Raw genomic sequence first — 23624 nt, forward strand, 5'->3', positions numbered from 1 at the left:
AAGGCAGAGGATTAACCCACTGAGCCACCCAGGCACCCCAGAAAAACACTTGATATTTTAAATGAAGTCTTTCTGGGTTATCTTCTTAGTGGTCTGATTTCCTATTTCCCCTCCCTCGGCTGTTAGAGTTGGTTGGTTGATGCTTTCACATTTTAGGGCAATGGCTTTTAATTCTTTGAGTCATGGGCATCACGGAGAATCCTCATAGCAGAGTTTTTATGTGAAAGATTATTTCTAATGTGATTTTGAGAGTTTCATTGTTCTCCTGATGCCCATTCATAGGTTAAGAATATGTTTATATAAGAAATGATGGGTTCACAAAGTAAAGAACCCCCACTATCGGGGATGCCTGGGTGGCTCAGTCGGTTAAGCCGCTGCCTTTGGCTCGGGTCGTGATCCCAGGGTCCTGGGATCAAGTCCCGCATGGAGCTACTGGCGCAGCAGGGAGCCTGCCCATCTCTCTGCCTCTGCCTGCCACTCTGCCTGCTTGTGTGCGCGCACACTCTCTCTCTGCTAAATAAATCTTCACACACACACACACACACACACACACAAAAAAGATCCCCCACTATCCTAACAAGTAAGGATCTGAGCTATCTCTGGTGTTCTTTTTTTCCTGATTGGAAATAGTCTATTTCTATTCTCATTATGTTTCTCAGGATGTTAATGTTGAACTGTAAGGGTTTCCAAAAGAGCAGTTTGGATCTGATTAGCTCCTGATGAGCTAATGAGAGAGGGGGATACCTCTTGTTTGGGCCATGGTAGACTGTCTCTTCTGGGTTGCATACAACTTCCTGTTTCAGCCAGTCTCCTAAAGTACCAGGCAGAGACCCAGAGTGGGTAGCAGGTAGGCGGAAAGCCTGCAGACTGTCTGCTTAGTCAACATGTTTAAAATTCTTTTCTCTTCTAATGACTTGAGCAGGATCATGTGCTTTCTAGTTTGCCACTATCCCATCACTCCCTGCCGTGTCACACCTGGACCTTTATGCTTATCCACTTCTGGCCTCTGAGGCATTTTAGTTTGTGGCTTTGACTTAGAGATTGAAGGTGTCCAGGCCCGTTCATTTCCCTAAGGTAAACTGAGTTGCTCAGTAGGGACTTTGAGGGCAGATGTTGGATGACCACTTGTTTTAGTTTGTCCAGCCTATGGGGTTTGCTGGGATGTGGGACTTTCCTTTCTAACACTGAGACAGTCCTGGGCAAACAGGTGGTTGGGCATCCCAGCAGACCTCTTCACTACAAGTTTACAGGGTGACTTACTGTTGTGCTGTTTCCAGATAAAATTTCACAGGTATTCCTGGATGAGTACTTTAAGTCAGTTGTGCCAAAATCTTCAAAAGCTAAAATTAAAATGCATCTTTTACAGATAAGCTTACATTGTAAGGGCCCTTTAGCAAGTTAGAACAAGTTAGTAACTGATAAAATCATTAACAGTAGAGTGTTCATTACCAAAAGTTTGAGAACCAGAGACTTAACATACTTGAAATAGATACATCAGTTGTATGATGAAAGCTTTCATATACTTTTCTCAGTTATTTCTTTACTGTTTCATTTTCCTAAATTTTCAATATCTACTAGTTTTTAATTAGGTATTAGTATAATTTAATTATATAAACTAATTCTTTTTTAAGCTGAAGCCCTGGATTTGATTGATCAAGATGAAGAAGAATTTAATAAAGAGCATCAATTTATGCAGGTTCGTATTTTATTGGGATTAACCAAAGTTTAAAATTTTACCTGTATTCTTTCTGGATAGATACATAGTTTATATAGAATTATATCTTATTTTCTCATGTTTACACAATTTCTTTTTCAGTCATGCTCTCAATTATTAATTAAAAATAACTTCATACTAAATAAGTTCACCTTAATAGGCTTTAAAGATCTTTCCATAGTTTTTAACCATGTTTTAAAATGAAGTAATGCTATTTAAACAAATTGAATATATTGATTACCTTATTATTAGCTGTTTAAGCTTGATTTTGTCCTGATTTTTTTAAAATGAAGATGTTTAAATATTCTTAGTTAAATTTTCTTATTTTTGCATATTAGAAGAACAGAAGGAAGCCTTGCTGGGGAAATAAAATGAAACAATAACTTTCTCCCTAGGAAGAAAATATAGATGCCCAGAACACTTCAGCTGCACTAGGGGATACATCTTGGGGAACTTCAATTAATTATAATTTGTTGAAGAAATCACTTAGCACATCAGATTTGGACAAAGATGATGCCAGTTATTTACGCCTATCTTTAGGAGAGTTCTTTGCTCAAAGATCTGAAGCTCTTGGTTGCCTTGGTGGTGGTTACAATGTGAAAAGAGTAAGTATGACATGTGCTGAAAATGGTTGAATTAATTCACCAGCTCTTATATTTTGAATGTTATGATGATACTAGCTATAGCATAGTATCTTTACAGCAGGGACAGAATAGGCACATAGAATTGTGGTAGACAGCTCAGGTTTTATAGTCGGTCAGACCCTGACTCCAGTCCTGGTTCTATCTTTTAACTAATTCTATGACATGGAGCAATTTATTTAACTCATCTATGCCTTAATTTTCCAGTTTTTAAAATGGAGTGCTATTTTATAGGGTTTCATAAGAATTAAGTGTGATGGGACACATAAAGCACTTAGCACCAAGACCAACCTGCAACAGGTGTTCAATACCTGTTAGTTGATACTGCTATTATTATATCATTGGTTGACGGGAAGAATTTGAAGATTGATTTTTTTTTTTTTAAACTTTTACCTGAAAACATGTTTTGGAAAATAGGAAAGTTTTGGTTTAATAAGTTGTAGAACATGTAAAAATTTGAAAATGTAAGCAATAATAGTAAGTTCTATGAAGAATGGGGGAGACAAACCATGAGAAACTGTGGACTCTGAGAAACAAACTGAGGGTTTTGGAGGAGAGTGGGATGGGAGGTTGGGTGAGCCTGTGGTGGGTCTGATGGAGGGCGCGCATTGCATGGAGCAGTGGGTATGGTGCATAAACAATGCATTTTGGAACATTGGGGGGAAAAAAGTTGCTTTAGCTGCGGTGGTCAGGGCGACCGACCTCTGAGGAGATGGTATTGAACTGGGACCTAAATGATGGGAAGGAGGAGGCTGCCAAAAGATCTGGAGGCAGAGTGTTCCCAGCAAAGGGGGACCATCTATGTGGAGGCTTGGAGGGAGAAACTCGAGTGACATTTCGAGTAACAGAAAGCAGGTCAGGGGAACTGATGTAAATGAGGGAAGGGAGAGAGGGTAGGATGGTTCAATGGTAGAAGAATACCAGGACCAGATCATGAGGGGTCGTTGTAGGACTTGGGTTCATCTGAGATTAATTGGGAAGAAATGCTTGGAGGCAGGAAGCAACTTTGTCATGGTGCCGGCCCCATCTCCAAGTGTGACGTGATGCTACTGTATATGGAACCTGGGTGGAGAGGGGCAAGAGGAATAGCAGCAGGCAGAGGGTTCGTACTTGGGAAGAGATGTGAAGGCCGGTGTCTAGAATTATGGTATAGACACAGAAAAATCAAGGATTCAAGATTCCTTTTGGAGGTAGAGTCAAAAGGCTTGATAAATTCTTTATAGGGAGTTGGGTTATTGGAGGGAGTGGTATTAAAACTGGATTTTACTAAATATAATTTGAAATAATAGCCATGGTGTTAGAACTCAAAGTCCAGATACAGAACTGTGGTACCTGCATTTGGTATCTTCAGTTACTTTGACTGGCCTGATTACACCTCAAAGCAGTGTTAAAGAGAAGTGATGATGTTGGGGTTCCCTGACACATCCCATCCCTATACATTCCTGTCTGTGCAGTGAATTAAAAAATGAAAATAAGTGCTTTGGAAAGACAGATTTTCCTGCCTGGATTGATTGGGAATTTGACGTTATGAGAGAAGTTGAAGATTAAATGAAATCCTTACTCAACAAAGAAAGCACTGGATCGTGGAAAAATAGATCTATCATTTAGAATTTCTGTTTTGGTTTTAATTATGAAATGTTACTTGCATTCAAGTTGCTGGATTAAGGGAAGAAATTCCCAGGTGAAGCTCAATCAAAAATTGAGTGCATTTAATGAATTTACATTTCAGGTCTGTCATGTCAAAGTTGTATAAGAAAGACAAGTGGGAATTCCCTGCTCCTTAGCACTTTCTTCCAGGTGCTAGGAACATACCTAATCTTCCCCCCTTCCCCAACTAATCTTAATACAGATTTTTGTGGATGTGTTGTATAAAATAAATACCCTTATACTTACAAGTTTTAAGAAGGCAGGACATTCTATCTTTTATTTATCTCATTGATATGTCACACTGATGATAAATAGTGCCTGACACAGTAGCTACTCCATAATAATTCCTAAAGGAATGAAATGTCTTTTCTGGGTGGTTTGAATTTGGATTTCTTAGTAAGAGCAGCTTATCTGACAGTATTAGTTTGATGATTGAATGTGGCAGTAAGTAAATAAAACTAGACTTTTAAAATTCATCTCTAGTTGAGTTTAAATGAAAAGAACAATTATTTTGTTGAAGTAATTTAGCTAGGTTACCAATAGTAAAATAAAATAGTCTAGAATTTCTTAGAGCAGTTAAAAATTAAAGAAATAACTCACATGTTTATTTTGTAGCCATCATTTGGTTATTTTATTAGATCACCAGAGAAGAGAGAACCTGTTGCTCTCATAAGAAAATCTGATGTATCAAGAAGTAATTTGGAAAAAGAAATGGCTCATCTTAAGCATGATATATTTTCAGGTAATGGATTAAATGAAGGAGTTTTTAGTAACCTTTTTTTAAACTATAAGTTAGTGGTTCTGTGATCATGTTAATGAGTGAAAATATATATATTGTTTTGAAAATTTTCAGTATTTGTTACAGATTTTATTCTTCTGTAACCCATATTGCCTTTTTAGTCGAAAGTGGAAACAAGTCAACCAAAGTCCACCTAAATCCTTTTGTAAAAAACCAAAGTAAATGAAATATAATTTGTTCAAATGGGTTACTTAATTTTGGCCTATTCAACTACTGAGATAGTGAACTTAATTAGACTTTTGGTTAAAATGATATTTTGAGATTTGGACCATAATAGTCTAAGTATGGCAAGTATCTATGATAAATATTTTTTGTAAAGATTTATTTATTTATCTTGGCGGGGGTGGGGTAGAGGGAGAGAGAGAATCTCCAACAGACTCCCTGCTGAGTGTGGAACCCGATGCGGGACTCGAGCTCATGACCCTGAGATCTTGACCTGAGCCAAAATCAAGAGTTGGGTGCTTAACGAACTGAGCCATCCAAGTACCCTTCCATGATAAATATTTAAAATCAGACTTTCTTAGTAATAACATACAATTACTGAACAGCTACTTTTTGTTAGTACAGTGCCTGGTGCTACATATATAAAATTGTACAAGATTTGCTCCAGTCCTTAAAGAGCCTATATCTAGTGGAGGAGTTGGGATGAAGGGATTGGATATAAAATTAGTTGATTTTCTATTACTGTAAAGAGGGACTCATTTTTATTTTTATTCATTTTTAGAGCAAGTGTGTGCATGAGCAGCAGGAGAGGGGCAGAGAGAGACAGAGGGAGAGAGAATTTCAGGCAGGGTCCACACTCAGTGGAGAGCCTGACACGGGACTTGATCTCACAACCCTGAGACCATGACCTGAGCTGAAACCAAGAGTCAGATGCTCAACCAGCTGAGCCACCTAGGTGCCCCAAGAAGTACTCATTTTTGAATTCAGCTTATTGTATATTTGTGAAATGTTTAAAGCTGAAAATATTAAATGAGTTTGTCAGTTTGAAAGGGGGAGATTAAAATCCACAATCTAAAGTTTAAACTTGGCAAAATCAAATTGAGGTCCAAAGACTCTTCCTTGGCAGTTAGTCATGCTGAGTGGTCCTTATCCCACAGATTGTTTCTGTGAGGTAGCATATAGATGTAAGTTGAATTTTTGTTTATTTTCTACAGGAGACTTAAAAGCACAGCCAAGTGAAGGATCAGTTACACTTCAGGCTGAAGACCTGGAGAGTATTTCACAAGTGGATGAAAGTGATGTGACATTAACTGCCACTAACAGCAAAACAGAGGTATCTTGAGCTTTCCATAGAGAAAAATTAAAACTGCATTGTCATAGCTTTTGTATAAGATCAACATAAGGTCACTTGTGAAAAATATAAACAGTATAATATTGGTTGGATTTTTTTGGATTCAGTTTTATTATAAATGTCCTTCGAATTTTCAGAAATATTTTAGTCAATGTATAATAAATATGCATGCCAAGTACATGCGTACATACTAAACATAAAAAGGATATATAAATTTATTTATAAAACAGCCTTACAGTCAGTGAGTTACCACAGCTTACCCATGCACACCCCCAGGTCGAGAAAGAACATCAGTAGTAGCTCAGAAACCATATCTTTTTTCCCCTTCTGAGCACTACTCCTTCTATGTGCTATTAATTTTCCCTGCTTTTGAACTTTATTTATAAGAAATCATGTACCATGTATTCTTTTTCTTAGATTTTTTTTCACTTATGTTTGCTAGATGCACCTATTTTTAAGTATAAGAAGAAGCTCATTTTCATTACTATATGTAGTATTCTATTATATGAATACCCTGCATTTGCTATGCCCATTAGACATGTCCTTCGGACATTTGGGATCTTATGTCAATTTGACACTGTGGCTTTGTAAGTCTTGTTACCTTATTTTTCTTGTAAAGTTTCTTGACTATTCTTGGCCTTTTGTATTTCCATATATATTTTAAAATCACTTTGCCACCTTCAGCAAACTAACCGGTAGCACTGTTGGGCTTTTAACTGGTGTTCCATTTAATCTGTCAAACAGCTTGGCGCCTTTATAATACTGAATCTTACAGTTTATGAAAATTATATATCCTTCCACTTAGGTTTTAATTTTTCTCTGTATTTTATGATTGTTTTGTGGGCGTGCAGAGATGACTGCACATCATTTGAATTTCTTTCTAACTTGTTGAAACAATGTTTTAATACTGCCTTTCTTAGCTTCACTCTTCCTTTTTCTGGCTAAACACAAATACATGTTTTTTCAAATATTCAACTTATATGTAGCAGCCATGCTCAATTTACTATTAACTCTAATAATTACCTGTAGATTCTTTGGATTTTTCTATATATGCAGTTTTATCTTCTGAGAATAACAATAGTTTTGTTCCTTTCTGATTTTGATACCTTCAGTTTCTTTGACTGGCCTACCTTCTTCAAGGTAGAAGTAAGTTGTAGTTGAAGAAGTTGAAGAAGAAGTAATGATGTTGGGGTTTCCTGACAGGGCAGGAAAGCTCTTCAGTATTTTATTTTTAAATTGGATGTGTGCTACTGTGTGGTCGACTAATCTTCTACAAAGCAGGAAAAAATATCCAATGGAAAAAGACAGTCTCTTCAACAAAGGGTGTTGGGAAAACTGGACAGCAACATGCAGAAGAATGAAACTGGGCCACTTTGTTACACCATACACAAAAATAAATTCAAGATGGATGAAAGACCTAAAGGTGAGACAGGAAACATCAAAGTCCTAGAGGAGAACATAGGCAGGAACATCTCCGACCTCAGCCATAGCAACTTCTCACTAGACACGTTGCCGAGGCAAGGGAAACAAAAGCAAAAATGAACTATTGGGACTTCACCAAGATAGAAAGCTTCTGCACAGCAAAGGAAACAACAAAACTAAAAGGCAGCCTACAGAATGGGAGAAGATATTTGCAAACAACATACCTGATAAAGAGCTAGTATCCAAAATCTAAAAAGAAATGATCAAACTGAACAGCCAAAAACTGAATAATCTAGTTAAGAAATGGGCAGAAGACATGAATAGACTTTTTTCCAAAGAAGGCATCCAGATGGCTAACAGGCACATGAAAAGATGCTCAACATCACTCACCATCAGGGGACTACAAATCAAAACCAAGATGAGCTACCACCTCGCACCTGTCAGAATGGCTAAAATGAACAACACAGGAGACGAGATGTTGGCGAGGATGCGGAGAAAGGGGAACACTCTTACACTGTTGGTGGGAATGCAAATGGATGCAGCCACTCTGGAAAACAGTATGGAGGTTCCTCAAAAAGTTAAAAATAGAACTACCCAATGACCCAGCAGTTGCACTACTAGGTGTTTACCCAAAGTATACAAAAATACAAATTCGAAGGGACGCATGGACCCCAATGTTTATAGCAGCATTAGCAATAGCTAAATAGTTCAGCAATAGCTAAACTACAGAGAGAGCCTAAGTGTCCGTTGACTGATGGATGGATAAAGAAGATGTGGCGTATATCTAAAATAGACTATTACTCAGCCATCAGAGATCTTGTCATTTGCATCGATGAATGGAGCTAGAGTGTATTATGCTAAGCAAAATAAATCAGAGAAAGATAAATACCATGTGACTTTACTCATATGCAGAATTTAAGAAACAAAACAGATGAACATGGGTGAAAAAAAGAGAGAGGCAAAACATTAGAGCCTCTTAATCTTAACTATAGAGAACGAACTGAGGGTTGATGGAGGGATGTGGGTGGGGAATGGGCTAAATGGGTGATGGGCATTAAGAAGGGCACTTGTTATGATGAGCACTGGGTGTTTATGTGTAAGTGATGAATTGCTGCATTCCACTCCTGAGACCAGTATTACACTGTCTGTAAACTAACTAGAATTTTAAAATTTGGAAGAAAAAAGTAAATTAGATGGGTGCTGTAGTTTTTATTTGTTATTGGTTTTTAAAATTCCCTTCTGATACTTGTCTGCTAGTTTGCTTTGTTTTTAACTTGTAAGGAGGTTGAATCTTGTCAAATGCTTTTTTGCATCTGTCAAGGTAAGCATCAGCTTTCTTTTTTTCTGGTAATGTGGTGAATCACAAGAAATAGTTTTTAAATGTTCTGTTGTTCTTCTATACTTGGAATACACCTATCCTTTTTATAGATCGTTGGATTCCTTGCTTATGGTCTATTTAGAGTGCTGTGTCTGTGAGTGAGCAGAATGCCTTTTTCGTTATCAAGGTTTTGATCATTTCATTTTTTTTTTCTGTGAGTGAGCAGAATGCAGAATGCTTTTTTCATTATCAAGGTTTTGATCATCTCATTTTTTTTTCTGTTTTTCTGAAAGAGTGGAAGAATGGTGCTCTTATTTTTATTTATTTATTTTTTTAAGATTGGTGCTATTAGATTTTGGTAGCATACATTGGTGAAATCCTCAGAGTCTGGAATTTTCTTTAATACTTTTTAATCGCTGACTCAGTTTTTGTTTTTGTTTTTTTTTTAAGATTTTATTTATTTGAGAGAGAGAGCACGTAACTGCATGAGCAGGGTGAAGGGCAGAGGGCAAGGGAGAGGAATAAGCAGAGCCCCCACTGAGCAGGGAGCCTGATCCCAGGACCCCCGGGATCATGACCTGAGCTGAAGTCAGACACTTAACTGACTGGGCCACCCAGGTGCCCCCCGATTTTTTTAATAGTTGTAGGACTATTCTGATCTTTAAAACTTGTGTCAGTTTTAATAAATTGTAGCTTCCTAGGAATTACAACCTTTCATCTAAACTTGAAAATATATCACTCTGTATAAATTGACAAATATGGACCATAATATCCTCTTGTGATTGTTTAATATTTTAGGTTCTTAAGGAATATCTTCTTTGTTATATATTGGCTCTTTTCCCTCTCTGTTTTCTTAGTCATTCTTACCAGGTATTTCTCAATTTTATTAATTCATTCATCTTATGTATTCTCTGTCTTCTATTCATATTTTTTGGTCTTTATTTCCTTCCTTATATTTTCTGGGGATTTAATTTGTTGTTTTTCTAACTTCTAGATATAAATGTTAAGCTTAATTTTTCTGCCTTTCTGGTTTTCTTACATAAACATCTAATAGTATAAATTTCCCTGAAAGCAGGGATTTTGTTGCATCCTGTACTGTTTTTTTTTTTTTAAGATTTTATTTATTTATTTGACAGAGATCACAAATAGGCAGAGAGGCAGGCAGAGAGAGGAAGCAGGCTCCCCGCTGAGCAGAGAGCCCGATGGGGGGCTCGATCCCAGGACCCTGGGATCAAGACCTGAGCCGAAGGCAGAGGCTCTAACCCACTGAGCTACCCAGGCGCCCCTCCTGTACTATTTTTTACATCACATATATTTTGCTAAGTCATACTCCTTTTTTTTTTTTTTTTTAAGATTTTATTTATTTACTTGACGGACAGAGATCACAAGTAGGCAGAGAGGCAGGCAGAGAGAGAGAGGAGGAAACAGGCTCCCCACGGAGCAGAGAGCCCAATGGGGGGCTCAATCCCAGGACCCTGGGATCACCACCCGAGCCGAAGGCAGAGGCTTTAACCCACTGAGCCACCCAGGTGCCCCAGTCATACTGTCTTTATAATTCCATTTTAAATATTTTCTGATTTCTCTGGTCCATTGTGTTAACGCAAGTGTATTGCCTAGTTTCCAAACATTTAGGGATTTTCCAAATTTTTAAATATTGATTCTAGGCCTGTTGTACCGTAGTCAGAAAAAGATTGGTTTTAGTCCTTTGAAGTTTGTTGAAACACGATGTATGGCTCAACATTTGTTCCATTTTTGAAAATATTTTCTGTGCACACAACAGGAATGCCTGTGGTGTGATCTTTGGTTGCTCCCTTTTGTATATTTTATTTAGGAAAATTTATTAAATCATAGTGATGAAACTATCATTAAAAATATTGTACTTGTTCTTTCAGTTATTTAGATACTAAAATCTCACAGTATGATTATGGATTTGTCTGTTACATACTGTGAATCTGGCATTATTTGCTTTAAAAATTTTGAACCTGTGTTTTTAGGGTACATACAAATTAGAATTGTTCTCTCTGATGAACCAGACCTTCTGTCATTGTGTATGACTGCCTTTGTCTGCAGTTATGCTTTATGCCTTAAGTCTAGTCCAGTGTTAACATAAGTGACTCCAGCTTTACTCTTTAGTGTTTATTGAGTGTTTGCATGTTGTATCTTTTTCTCTTTTGCTTTTAACCTTTTACAGGAAAAGTTGCTGAAATAATTTGAGGCCATGGGAGATACAATCTTCCAGACAGGATTTGTGTTTGCTTCTGACATGAAAGAGGAACACTAGTAAGACATAAATAGGAACCATGGGTAAACAATTGAAATGGAAGCCACGGCAAAGAAACATAAACCTATTTAATATTTAAAAAATGCAAGTTAAGACTTCTGTCTCCAGTAATAGCAGACTAAGCAATGCAAACCAACTCTGGCTGACAACAGTTAGAACTGGATAGCATATCCAGAAGCATCTCTTAGAAGGTGCAGGAGAGCTTTAAAAAAAAAAAAGGGAGGGGGGCAAAAAACTTTTGGGCCAAAGTCCAAGAGAAGGAAGAATCCCAGTATTGAGGTTGCTCTTTCCTGTGGGGATCTGTTGCTTCAAGAAGATGCTATGGATAAGAGTTTAAGAAGAAATTTAGCAAAGGTGTTCTTATGGGAGTGAGGGTATAAAAACAGAGTTCAGTGCCCACCAATGATGAGAGCCTAGCTATGTAAACAACCATGCTTTAGGATGAGACCATAAAGGGCTACACACCTTAGGAGAAAAGACGAACCAAAATTAGACTGGCTCTCATAAGGACTGAGGGCCAGCTCCAATCAGCTCAATCCCAGTACCTGGCTCAAAGTGATCTGAGACTGCTAGTGTTCCTCATTTCTAACAACTGAATGAAATTACCAAGAATTATTCTTGTAATCACAATGGCTCAAAGGTTTCTCAATCCCAGTATCTTAATTTTTTGTTTTAAATTATCATCTGGTTCAGTTTTAACACCTCTTTAGCATCTCTTCAACTCCTGAAGACTTTTCAAAAATAATTGATAATCCAATTTTGTGAGTAACCCAGTACTCTGTAATTAAAGTTGATAACAGCTATCTGTTTTTTAATTAGGATATTTAATTGGTATACCATTAATTTCTAGCTGCTGTTAAACTTTATGTGGCATCTAAAGATTAAACTAATATGTACATGTCCATGGGAACTGAGATAAATTTATCTGATGTGAATTTTCTCCTTTCTAGGACAGTTTCTTCATGAATAGCCAACCCCAAAGATACAAAAGCAAGCTGCCTACTGGCAGTGATTCTGTCCTTAGGATAAGCACCATTGCTTCAGCCATTGCAGATGCGTCAGTAAGTACCGATCCTGCCCAGCTTGCTGCCATGATCAAGGCACTTTCAAATAAAACCAGAGAGAAGACTTCTCAGGAAGATAATAAACAAAAGGATTGTTCCATGCTGCCTCATTTCTTGCCTAATGATACAGAAAAAAGCAATGGATCCAGCATGTTCGATATGGAGAAATACCTTAAAAAAACAGAACTCAGTAGATGTGAAAGTGGACTAGAAAACTTTTCAAGAGCTGGTACATCTGCTCTGTGGGATTTATCTTTGCCAAAAGAACAGGCTACACAAGACATCCATACAGTGAACTTAGGTGCCACTAATATAAGTATAAGGGAACTAGAAGAAAATAAAGCATTTTCTGTTTATGGTGAAAACAGAGAGAGCAAGAATCAAGAATCATTGAGAACAAACTGTCCAAATTCAATTCTTACAAATAGAAAAGAGAATGAAAGTACCATAGTTGATGTGAAGACATATCCTATGGACAACAAATTACCAGATACTGGTAACTGTGAAACAGCCACCTCAGTATCCACTCCAACATCTAATAGGTATTCATTAGTAAGGAACCACAGGATAGCATCCGTTTGGCTGTCAGGCGACTGTGAAGAAATACCAAACAGTAGAGAAAATCAGAGGCAAAATGAGTGTGTTAGTGAAGCAAGCAATGGTGAAAAACATGTGACTTTTGGAAAACATTCCATAATTACACCTAAAAATGTTGGTAAGTGTTGAAGTAATTGGTCATGTTCACAAAATTACAAGTGATTTTTTTGTTGTTCTCATCAAAAATAACAACCTCTCTGATAGATTTGAAAAATCACTCTCCTGAACATGGTGAACATAGCTCAGAGGATGACCAGGATAGCTTCAGACCTTCCTCTTCTCCACTGAGTCATTCTTCTCCTAGTGAAATTTCTGGAACAAGTTTATCAGGGTAGGTGCTTACCTTTTTTTTTTTTTTTTCCTTTTTCTTCAAAAATAAAAATATGTGTTCAGTATAAGAAAATTGGAAAAAGTGTAGAGAAGAAAAATAATCATTTATAGGTTCATTTCTCAAAGGTAACCATTGTAAATATTTTGTGAATTTGTTGCAAGCCATTTTTCTGTGCAAGTCTTTATACTTTGCTGTTTTCACTTATTATACTGATTCTTTGTATTTAAGAGAAAATTAGTCTGCACAGTGAATCAGCCATGTATTATTTGATGCCTCTGGTGGAATGTGGTAGATACTGTATTTTACTGTATTTTGTCCCTTTAGTTTATCTTTTTTTTTTTTTTTAAGATTCTATTTATTTATTTGACAGAGAGCGATCACAGGTAGGCAGAGAGGCAGGCAGAGAGAAAAGGGGAAGCAGGCTTCCTGCTGAGCAGAGAGCCTGATACGGGGCTCGATCCCAGGACCCTGAGATCATGACCCAAGCCAATGCCAGAGGCTGAACCCACTGAGCCACCCAGGTGCCCCCACTTTATTTTATCTTTTGTTTGTTTTGCCATTTTAATGATACCGAGATGAACAACTTTGCCCATGAAATTTTTTTCCATGTTTTGACTAATTTCCTAAGGATAGATGAGTAGAAGTTGCCAGCTCAGGATATTATTAGCAAATTATTATCTAAATAGATCTTAAAGACTTGCATTCTTACCATCAGTGTATGATGAGAGTATCCATCTCACTGTTTTCTTATCAATATTTTAAATAGCTCAGAGGTTTGGATATTATTTTTTATCTTGTGTTAATTTGATTTTTTTTAATGCTAATGAGATTGGTAGATACTTTTTCAAGGGTTAGAACAAGACTCCTAATACTTCATAGGTTTTAACTCAAGTTATTATAAGAACTTTTTAAAACATAATTTTTCAAAAATACCATAATTTGCATATTCAAAAGTTACATAGATATATGTATGTATAACTTTTGAACAGTGTAAATTTATTGCTTTATGAAATGTTTATATGTGTATTTGTAAATGTATATATTTGTATATATGAAATGTATTCGTATGTATATATGTGTATATGCACTCATGTGCCTGTGTGTATTTCCCTGCATTACCGTGTTCCTTGTCTGCCTAGTTCTCCAATCCCCTCACTAGGGAACTGCTGTTGTTAGTTTATTAGGTATTCTAGAGTTTCTTTATGCATGCATAACCAAATATGAATATATATTCTTACTGTCATCTCTTTTTATACTCAATATAAAGTCTTTTACACACTTTTTGTGTTTTGCTATGTAAGGTTACTTATTACAGCTTTGTTTGTATTATAGTCACTTTGGTCATGTAAAATAGATCATCTATAGGCTAAGTTTCCAGAAATGAGATTTTGGGATTAGAGTATTTGCATTCATGTACACATTTAAATTAGTATAGCCATGTCATAGATTTAATACTGATGAATATGATTAATATTAATTATAATTAATTATGTTATTAATTATAATTATAATTAATAACAAACCATATTATTTAATTAATAATAAACTATATCATTCAATTATTTGATTAATTATTAATTAATTAAGATTAATACTGATTTAATTTTCCCACCAGCAGTTTAAGAGAGCCTGTTTTCCCACACCCTGATCCACACAATGTTTATACAACTTTTTGGTGGTTGACACTTTGAAAGGTGAAAGAAATAGTATCTGAGTATAACTTTAATTCATGTTTTTTTAGGAGTGATAATGGGCATCTTTTCCTCTATATTTGTATTTCCTTTGCTAGGAAATATCTGTTCATGTTTGTTGCACATTTTTCTGATGGATTTTTAGTCTTTTTTGTCTCCATTTCTAGGAGCCCTTGATGTATTAGGGAGAATGAATAGCCCTTTGTGATATGAGTTATATAGTTTCTAGTCTACAGAAGCATTTTTTTCTTTTTACTTTCGCTTTTATTTTTTTGGCTGTATAAAAAGTTTATTATTAAATTTATGAATTTTGTCTTTTATGGCTTTTTTTTTTGGAAAGTAGGGAGGAAGAATTTTTTTCTTAAGATTTTATTTATTTATTTGAGAGAGAGAGAATGAGAGAGCGCATGAGAGGAGAGAGGTCAGCTGGAGAAGCAGACTCCTTGCTGAGCAAGGAGTCCAATGTGGGACTTGATCCCAGGACTCCAGGATAATGACCTGAGCTGAAGGCAGTCGCTTATCCAGCTGAGCCACCCAGGCACCCCGGGAGAATCTTAAGCAGGCTCCACGTCCAGTGTGGAGCCTGATTTGGGGTTCAGTCTCACAACCCTGAGATCATGACCTGAGCCAAAATCAAGAGTTGGACATCTAACTGAGCTACCTAGGTGCCCCTTTTATGGCTTTATAAAGCCATAAATGTTTCTCTATTTTATATGTTTCTCTATTGAAAGATGTTAATAAAAAGAAAAACTTACCTAAATGGTGAAATTATAAAAAATATTCAGTATTTTGAAATAGGTTGAAATCATATATGATTTAAGTTATCTGCTAAGTATTTCCCTGGCTGCCATTGGAGTTTTTGCGTATTCATCTGAAATGGTATGGGTAAGTTAGAGTTAACTATTAGTAGAGGGCTTAAATTCTTTCCTATTTCAGTGACTCTTAGATACCTCGTCCTGAAACACTTTTTCGTATACACGGCCACCTCTTGTTTAACGGCTCATGTTTATAAGACATTAGAAGTCATCCAGCCCAACCAAATTTGAAGGTCATCTGGCCTTGACTTGTCATGACTCATGTCATTTACTGATATTTGTCCTTTGTCTCCCTTCTAATATTTGTAAAGTCGTCTGTTTATCTTTGTACTGTTAAATATGCTTCTGCTTCTGAACACTGGTTTTGCCAGCTTTTAAATGATGTTCTTTGAGTCCCACCTGTGTTGGTTTCCCATGGCTGCCATAACAAAGTGCTACAAACTGGGTAGTTTAGCACAACAGAAAGGTATTACCTCATACTCTGTAGGCTAGAAGTTCAGGGCCATGTTCTCTCTGAAGCTTTTTAGGGGAGGGGCACCTGGCTGGCTCAGTTGATAGAGCATGTAACTCTTGATCCCTGGATTGTGAGTTCCAGCCCCTTGTTGGGTGTAGAGATTACTTACACATAAAAAATATCTTTAGGGATGCCTGGGTAGCTCACTGGATTAAAGCCTCTGCCTTCGGCTCAGGTCATGATCTCAGGGTCCTGGGATCAAGCCCCGCATCGGGCTCTCTGCTCGGCAGAGAGCCTGCTTCCCCCCTTCTCTCTCTGCCTACTTGTGATCCCTCTCTCTCTCAAATAAATAAATAAAATCTTAAAAAAAAAATCTTTAGACTAAAGCTTTTAGGGGAGGACCCTTCCTTACCTCTTTCAGTTTCTGATGGTTATAGGCGTCCATTGGTTTGTAGATGAATTACTCTAATCTCTGCCTCTGCATTCACAGTGGATTAAGGGTCCAGCCTATTCCACTACGACCTCATTTTAACTAATTACATCTGCAGTGACCCCATTTCCAAGTAAAGTCACATTCTGAAGTATTGGGGATTAATACTTTAACATACATTTTTTGGAAACACAGCTCAACCCATAATAGCCTCTGTAACCAATGAGACAATTAGGGAGCTTATTCTCATGTTCTTTCCCTTTCTGCTTTTTTCTTTTTCAGTTACATAATTTCCTCATTGGCATTTCATTTGCATTTTGATTCATCACTGTATCCTACACTTGTTTAGTTTTTATTCTGTAGTTAGATACAGTCTTTTCTAGACATCAGGTGTTTCCTCTTTCTCCACTGAGGGAAGTCGATCCTGTGGTAGTTTGCTGAGACAACGGAGGAAACAGTACTCGTTAGGCTCTTTCATGTTCCACAGTTAACCTGTGGCTTTTGTAATGAAAGCATAGCATGGCTTTGTTTAAAATCTTTGGCTGGCTTTTTCCTCCCCTAAGTCTTTTGTAGGAATTGCTTTACTGTTTCTGTGGAATGTAGGAGGGAAATCTGAGGCATCCCACTTCTTTCTGCCTCAGACCTGGTCTTTTTGTAAGCTTATGCCAGAGATGCTCTCTTTCAAGTCTAGTTTAATTTTATTAGGCTGTATCTCTATGTTGACTCTTCATGGTTATTTTGTTGCATCATACAGTATATCCTTCAATATGGGAATTCAAGCATTTATTTATTGAAGGAAAATTTGCTCCAGCCCTTTATTGCCCCCAGAACTCTAGTGATGCATATGTGGGATCTATTTTGCTTGACATCTGCATTTATTTTCTCTTTAATCCTTTAGGAACTTATTACTGTGGAAAAATTATAGATCACAGGAAGTTACAAAGATATTATAGAGGAATTCCCATATCCACTTAACCCAGTTGTTTCCCCTAGTGGTTACATCTCTCATAATTATAGCAGGGTGTCATCACCAGAAACTTGTCGTGGGAACAGTGAATGTGTGGGTAGAATTTGGTGTCATTTTATCACAGGTGTGAATTCATGTAACCGCCACCACAATCAGAGAGACAGAACTTCACCACCACCACAATGCTCTGGCTCTTTCTTAATTTCTCTTTCATCTTATTTGCATTTCACATTTTTGATCTCTGCATTCCTTTCAGTATTTTTTGGAATGTCTCCTTTACTGTGCATACTTTATAGTTTCATCTTGTTTTCTGTGGTTTTGATAATTTTTAATTATATATGAAGGCATTTAATAAAAACTATTAGTACTCTCATATACAGCCTTACGTTATTATTTTTTTCCATCACACTGCCCTTGGTCAGAGACAGAATGCTGGCTGGCTGGTCTTATTACTCTTGGACTCACCTGATTTTTTTTTTATTTTATTTTTTTGTCTTTCTAAGAAAATGTACTTATCTATTATGTGTAGGAAATATACCTTAGGGGGATACTAACATTTCTCATGAACTTGGTATATGTTCAGATACTTTGAATGAGGGTGTCATATTTAACCTTTCTAAAGTGACCATGGAATTGGTAAGCTTTCTCCACATGGGTAAGCTAACCAGGCACCTGCAACCCCCGTTCTTAGCGTGGGGCAACACAACGGGACTTAAAGAGAAAAGGCCAATTTAGAAGAGGGTAGGTGTGCTCTGAATTAAAATTGCCGGGGAAGATGCAGTGAGAGTGAGGGAGTGTTACTGAGTTGCTCAGCGTACGTGTTTTACTGCCGTAGCCACCAAAGCAAATACTAGTTGAGATCTCTTCATCACTCCCTGGCATGTAGATTAATCCATGAATCATTTGGGGGTGTGGTTTAGCCTACTAGCGTGCTTACTGTCAGATTTTTCACCCACTCCTAACCCAATTTTAGGATTTCGCAGTATGCATTGTTGTATTTTATTTTTACTTTTGTATAATTAACATACAGTAAAATACACAGATCTTAGGGGTTGCATTCAGTGGGTTTCTGACATTTACATACACCTATTTAAACATTACCACCTGGAATATATAAAACATATACGTCCCTCCATTAACAATCCTTTGCCTTTTTCTTTTCTTTCATTTTTTTTTAAAGATTTTATTTATTTGAGAGAGAGAGCATGAGAGGGACGAGGGGCAGAGGGAGAAGCCGACTCCCTGCTGAGCAGAGGGCCCAATGTGGGACTCGATCCTGGGACTCCAGGATCATGACCTGAGCCGAAGGCAGTTGCTTAACCAACTGAGTCACCCAGGTGCCCTCTTTGCATTTTTCAAGTCAATTCTCCTCCTTCCCCACTCCCACCCTGCCACCCACTTGTATCATCATAGTTTAGTTTTGTTATTACATTTCATATGAGTGGAATCATACATTTTTCTGTGTCTAGCTGCCAACGCTTTGATATGTTTCTGAGATTTATCCTGTGGTTACCTGTACCAGTAGCTCCTCTTGTGCATTGCTGTGTAGCACTCCCATCATGTGACTGTCACCGTGCTGTGTATCTGTTCTCCTGGGGCAGAGTATGCATTTTCATCTAAGCCTCATTTCCAGCTCTGTTTTAGCTTCCTACTACAGCTTTCTCTTTTTTTCCTTGTCAACTTCAAATGCCTGTGTCCGTTTCTTCGTTGGTTTTCCTGAATTATGGTAAACTCTGTATACATAGTTATTTCTTCAAGGGAGGAAGTTTTGTTTTCTGTTACTTTTGATTGTTGACTGTGTTCCATCTATTCTCTCTTCCTCTTGAGAACCTTGGTTTCCCATTAGTTGACACTCCATTCTCTGGTCATTTATGACGATTTTCTTTTCCTTAATTTTCGTTTCTTTATACATTTATTCTGTACCATGGGGTAGTGGTTCAAGTGTTTATCATCTGCATCACTGATCTTCTGTAGCATCAGTTAGGCTTTTTATTGCTGCCAACATCAACTTTGGTTTTGTGTTCACTTATTTTTATTGAAGTTCTCCTTGTACTTTTTTAATATGGTAAAATGAGTGTGATTTTGGTTTTTTGAGTGTGATATTTTTACTCTTTTTCTCTGGTTTCTACCAACTTGTATTACATTAAGGTTTTCTTATTGTTGTTGTTGTTTATAGACTATTTATTTGAGAGAGACAGCATGAGTGCCTGAGTTGGGAGTGGGATAGAGGGAGAGGGAGAATCAGACTCCCTGCTGAGCAGGGAGCCCAATGTGAGGCGCCATCCCAGGACCACAAGATCATGACCTGAGCCAAAGGCAGACCCTTAACCAACTGAGCCACCCAGGTGCCTCTTTTTTTTTTTTTTTTTTAAGATTTTATTTATTTATTTCACAGAAAGATCACAAGTAGGCAGAGAGGTAGGCAGAGGGAGAGGGAGAAACAGGCTCTCTGCTGAGCAGAGAGCCGGATGTGGGGCTCAATCCCAGGACCATGGGATCATGACCCAAGCCAAAGGCAGACACTTAACGACTGAGCCACCCAGGTGCCCTTTTGTGTTTTGTTTTAATATTTATTATAGCTGTACTGTTGGCCAGAATTTTTCTCTCCTCAGTGGCAACATTTTCTTGGTGAGTGTACTTTTTATCTGATAAGTTTTGCTGCTCATTAGCATTCCTGTTAGCTAGTCTTCCAGCTGGTTTCCAGCAGGTCCATAGAGCTGATTTAGACCTTCTAGTTCCAGAACTGCCTTTCTATCTCTGTGTGGCTGGCACCTTGGCAGTTTTGGGATTCCTTTGAAGTTTGACATGTTAGCTAAAATTTCTCTATTTCCATGTTTTGATTCTTTTAGAAGGGGAGGGGCAGAAGGAGAGGGAAAGAATCTTAAGCAGGCCCCACACCCAGCACAGAGCCTGACCCGGGGCTGGATCTCACAATCCTGAGATCATGACCTTCTGAAATCAAGAGTTGGACACTTAACTGACTAAGCCATGCAGCTTCTCTGTTTCCAAGTGTTCTTACAGTTCACTTCTCATTATTTGAGGTAATACACCCAAAATGCATTTGTTCCTTTCAATCAAAGGAACTAGACTAGGGATGCCGAGGTGGCTTAGTTAGTTAAGCATCTGCCATCAGCTCAGGTCATGATCTCAGGGTCCTGGGATGGAGCTCTGCATTGGGCTCCCTGCTCAGCAGGGAGTCTGCTTCTCCCTCTCCCACTACCCCTCCTCCCTGCTTGCGCTCTCTCTCTCTCAAATAAATAAGTAAAAATCATTTAAAAAAAAAATAACTAGAGTAATGCAGCACATCACCCTAGTAACCCAGAACTTTTTTCATGTTGTATCATGGCATCTGTGTGTGTGTGTGTGTGTGTGTGTGTGTGTGTGTATGTGTGCGCGCGCGTGTGTGCGTGCGTATGCATGCATATAGGAACCCATGTGGGTGCATGTCATGCAGAAGCTGAAATAGGCCTGAAGCAATTCGGTTAATATTCTGTGACCGTTGGTTAGAAATTCACTAACTAGTTTTTTGTCAATACCATTGTCTCAATTTGGGGCTTTCCGAAGATCCAGAATTCAAAATGGGGTTTTCTCTGTATGTGTTGCCCAGCTTAGTATTCTGAACTTTGTGCAAAAAAAAAAAGTGATGGGGTAAAATTCAGTCCAGTAAGAGCTGAACTGAAACAACAGGGCCAAGTGTGCTTGCAGTAGGTGCCACAGCTGCTGTCCACAGCAGTTTTCCTGTTCAGTGGGGCTCTGCTGCTTCGTCTCTCTCCTTGCATCGGGCTGACCTGGCCCTGGGATGGGTATTGGCTAACAGAACATGGCATGTGTATTAGGTAGATGTGGGATCTTTTCATATTTATTGCTTTCTAATCTTTTTTTTTTTAATGCCATGAACATCTTTCCGAGTCAAAGGATAGTACTTAACAGCATGATTTAAAATAGCTGAATAGGGTTTTATTGTATGTTTGTGCCATAGCCTAATTTCTCGCACATTTTTAAGACGTATCCTTTTGGCAGAGTCTTTATAATTAGTGTTGATTTTTTTTCCCTTAGGATTAGTTCCTAGGTTTGGAATGTCTGAGTCAAAGTGCTGTGATACGCATTGCTTAATTGCTCAGTCAGAAGGCGCTCCACTTCATATTCCACTTAGCAGTGTATGGCTGGTCCCATTTCTTTGAACTTATGAACATGATTCTTTGTTTTCATCTGTGCTCTTTCAGGGCAGGAACTTTTGAAGGCTTGGCTCATTGCTTTATATCAGGTATTCAATAAATGTTTATCAAATGAATAGCTAACATTATTAATGTGACTGTATATGAAATTTATTAATAAAAATGCCACAGCCTTTTTCTTTTACAAGAGTTTACCAAGTACTTCACTCAACGGGACTATGAGTTATAATTTTAGATAATTTAGAGTACAATTGTTGAGTTACCGTACATGGCAGCAAGGACAGAGACTATAGATTAACAAGCTTGTAGGCAAGCAGAAATGGCTTTTTTTTGTTAGCATAGATAAAGGAATGGAAAACTAATCACAAGATGTTCTCCTTTTCAGGTGTGCTTTAGAGTCTTTTGATTCAGCAGCTCATCCGAAGCCCCCCTCTGAGGGTGAGTCGTCTCAGATGGTGTGTCCACAAGGGAGTGTGAGTAGGCTGACTTATGTGTCTGAACAGGACAGCTCCTGTCCCACTGTGGCCTCAGATCCTGGCCTTGAGGGCCACAAGGTGGGCAGCATTTCTGTTATTTCTTTAGTAAGGGCTTACAGCTTTGAAGTTAGTGGTTGTAGGAGTCAGACTGAAGTTGAAGCCTTTGTAATTTCTCTTGCTGTTTTAACTTTAAAATAGTGTGTGTGTGTGTGTGTGTGTGTGTGTGTGTGTGTTCTGATCAAATAGCTACTCATGCTGAGGAGGCAGAAGTACAGCTATTTTAATCTTTCAGTCTTGCCAGGCACGCTGGAATGAAGTGTGCTGTGATCCACCTGTGCTGTGGGATCCAGAGGGAGCTAACTATAAACCTGAGTGGGCTTAGTGATGGTTCAACAAAGGTTATCGGAGGGATAAGCAATACACTGAAGGCATATTCTGTGGGAAGGAAGCAGACAAACAAATGAGGAAGAGATGGCGTTGTAAAACGCACACTGCATTTGAAGGACCCCTGTAAGTTTGGAATGGCTACAGTGAATTGTACATGGGGCAAGGAGGAGAGGCCGAACCACGAAGAGTCTTGGATGTAAAATTTGGGAGTTCAAAGACCGTTAAGTAGGGCACTGACATGATTTGATTTGTGTTAATGTTTTATTTTTTATTTTTATTTTCCTAAGATTTTATTTATTTGAGAGAGAGAGAGAGAGCGCACAAGCCAGGGTTGGAGAGCAAGGCAAAGGGAGGGAAGAAGCAGGTTTCCCATTCAGCAGGGAGCCTGATGCAGGGCTCTGTCCTAGGACTCTGGGATCAGGACCTGAGCCTAAGGCAGACACTTAACCCACTGAGCCACCCACGCACCCCTGTGTAGATGTTTTAAAAGCTCATGGCACTAGCAGTGTGGAGGGGGCACTGAGCAGGGGTGAGATTAAAACCAGGAGAATTTGACACAGGGCTGCTGTAGTCAGGCAAGAGATGTTGTGGGCCTGGATTAAGGTAGTGGCAGTGGGGGTGGGAGAGAAGCAGGTAGATCCAAGAGATTACATGGGAGAAGCTAGACTTTTATGTGTGTGTGTTGAGAATAGGATAGTATTCAGTTTTTGAATGAGCTGAATATGACTGTTGTGTTCAATACAGTCCTCCTCCACCAAGCCCTTAGTAAATATACCCACTAGAGTTACTATATATATGGTGTCACATTGGACAAATCACTGAAAGCCATCTTTTTGATGATGGTGGTAAATGTTGAGTCTCTTTGTTCTTAGCTAGTGGTTACAGGCTAAGTTGTAGAGTTAGATGGGTTCTTCTCACTGTTTTCTAAGATAGACTGTAACTTCCCCAAGCCCGTTTCTTCATCGGTATGGACGGACAGTGATATGAGAACAGTGCTTGGCACCGATAAGTTACCGCTGAATACTTATTGGCTGTTATTTATTTTTATTGACTGATGGGTTGATGATGTCTAGTAAATAACCTGGTCTTTGTTTATTAATGTCTGTTTCTATGTGGTCTAA

At 38.1% G+C, this 23624-nt stretch overlaps 1 protein-coding gene across 1 annotated transcript in view; it reads left to right on the forward strand.

Moving 5' to 3' along the window:
* Nucleotides 1–23624, forward strand: part of CEP192 (centrosomal protein 192) — a 128484-nt gene that overhangs the window by 53889 nt on the left and 50971 nt on the right. Inside the window, exons 13-19 of the mRNA XM_080822025.1 lie at nucleotides 1632–1696; nucleotides 2110–2319; nucleotides 4618–4744; nucleotides 5959–6077; nucleotides 12067–12895; nucleotides 12982–13108; nucleotides 22026–22194. Coding sequence (XP_080678151.1) covers nucleotides 1632–1696; nucleotides 2110–2319; nucleotides 4618–4744; nucleotides 5959–6077; nucleotides 12067–12895; nucleotides 12982–13108; nucleotides 22026–22194 — 1646 coding nt within the window. The remainder of the gene's footprint in view (nucleotides 1–1631; nucleotides 1697–2109; nucleotides 2320–4617; nucleotides 4745–5958; nucleotides 6078–12066; nucleotides 12896–12981; nucleotides 13109–22025; nucleotides 22195–23624) is intronic.

This window comes from Martes martes (assembly GCF_963455335.1).
Source record: "Martes martes genome assembly, chromosome: 13".
NCBI classification, from domain to species: domain Eukaryota; kingdom Metazoa; phylum Chordata; class Mammalia; order Carnivora; family Mustelidae; genus Martes; species Martes martes.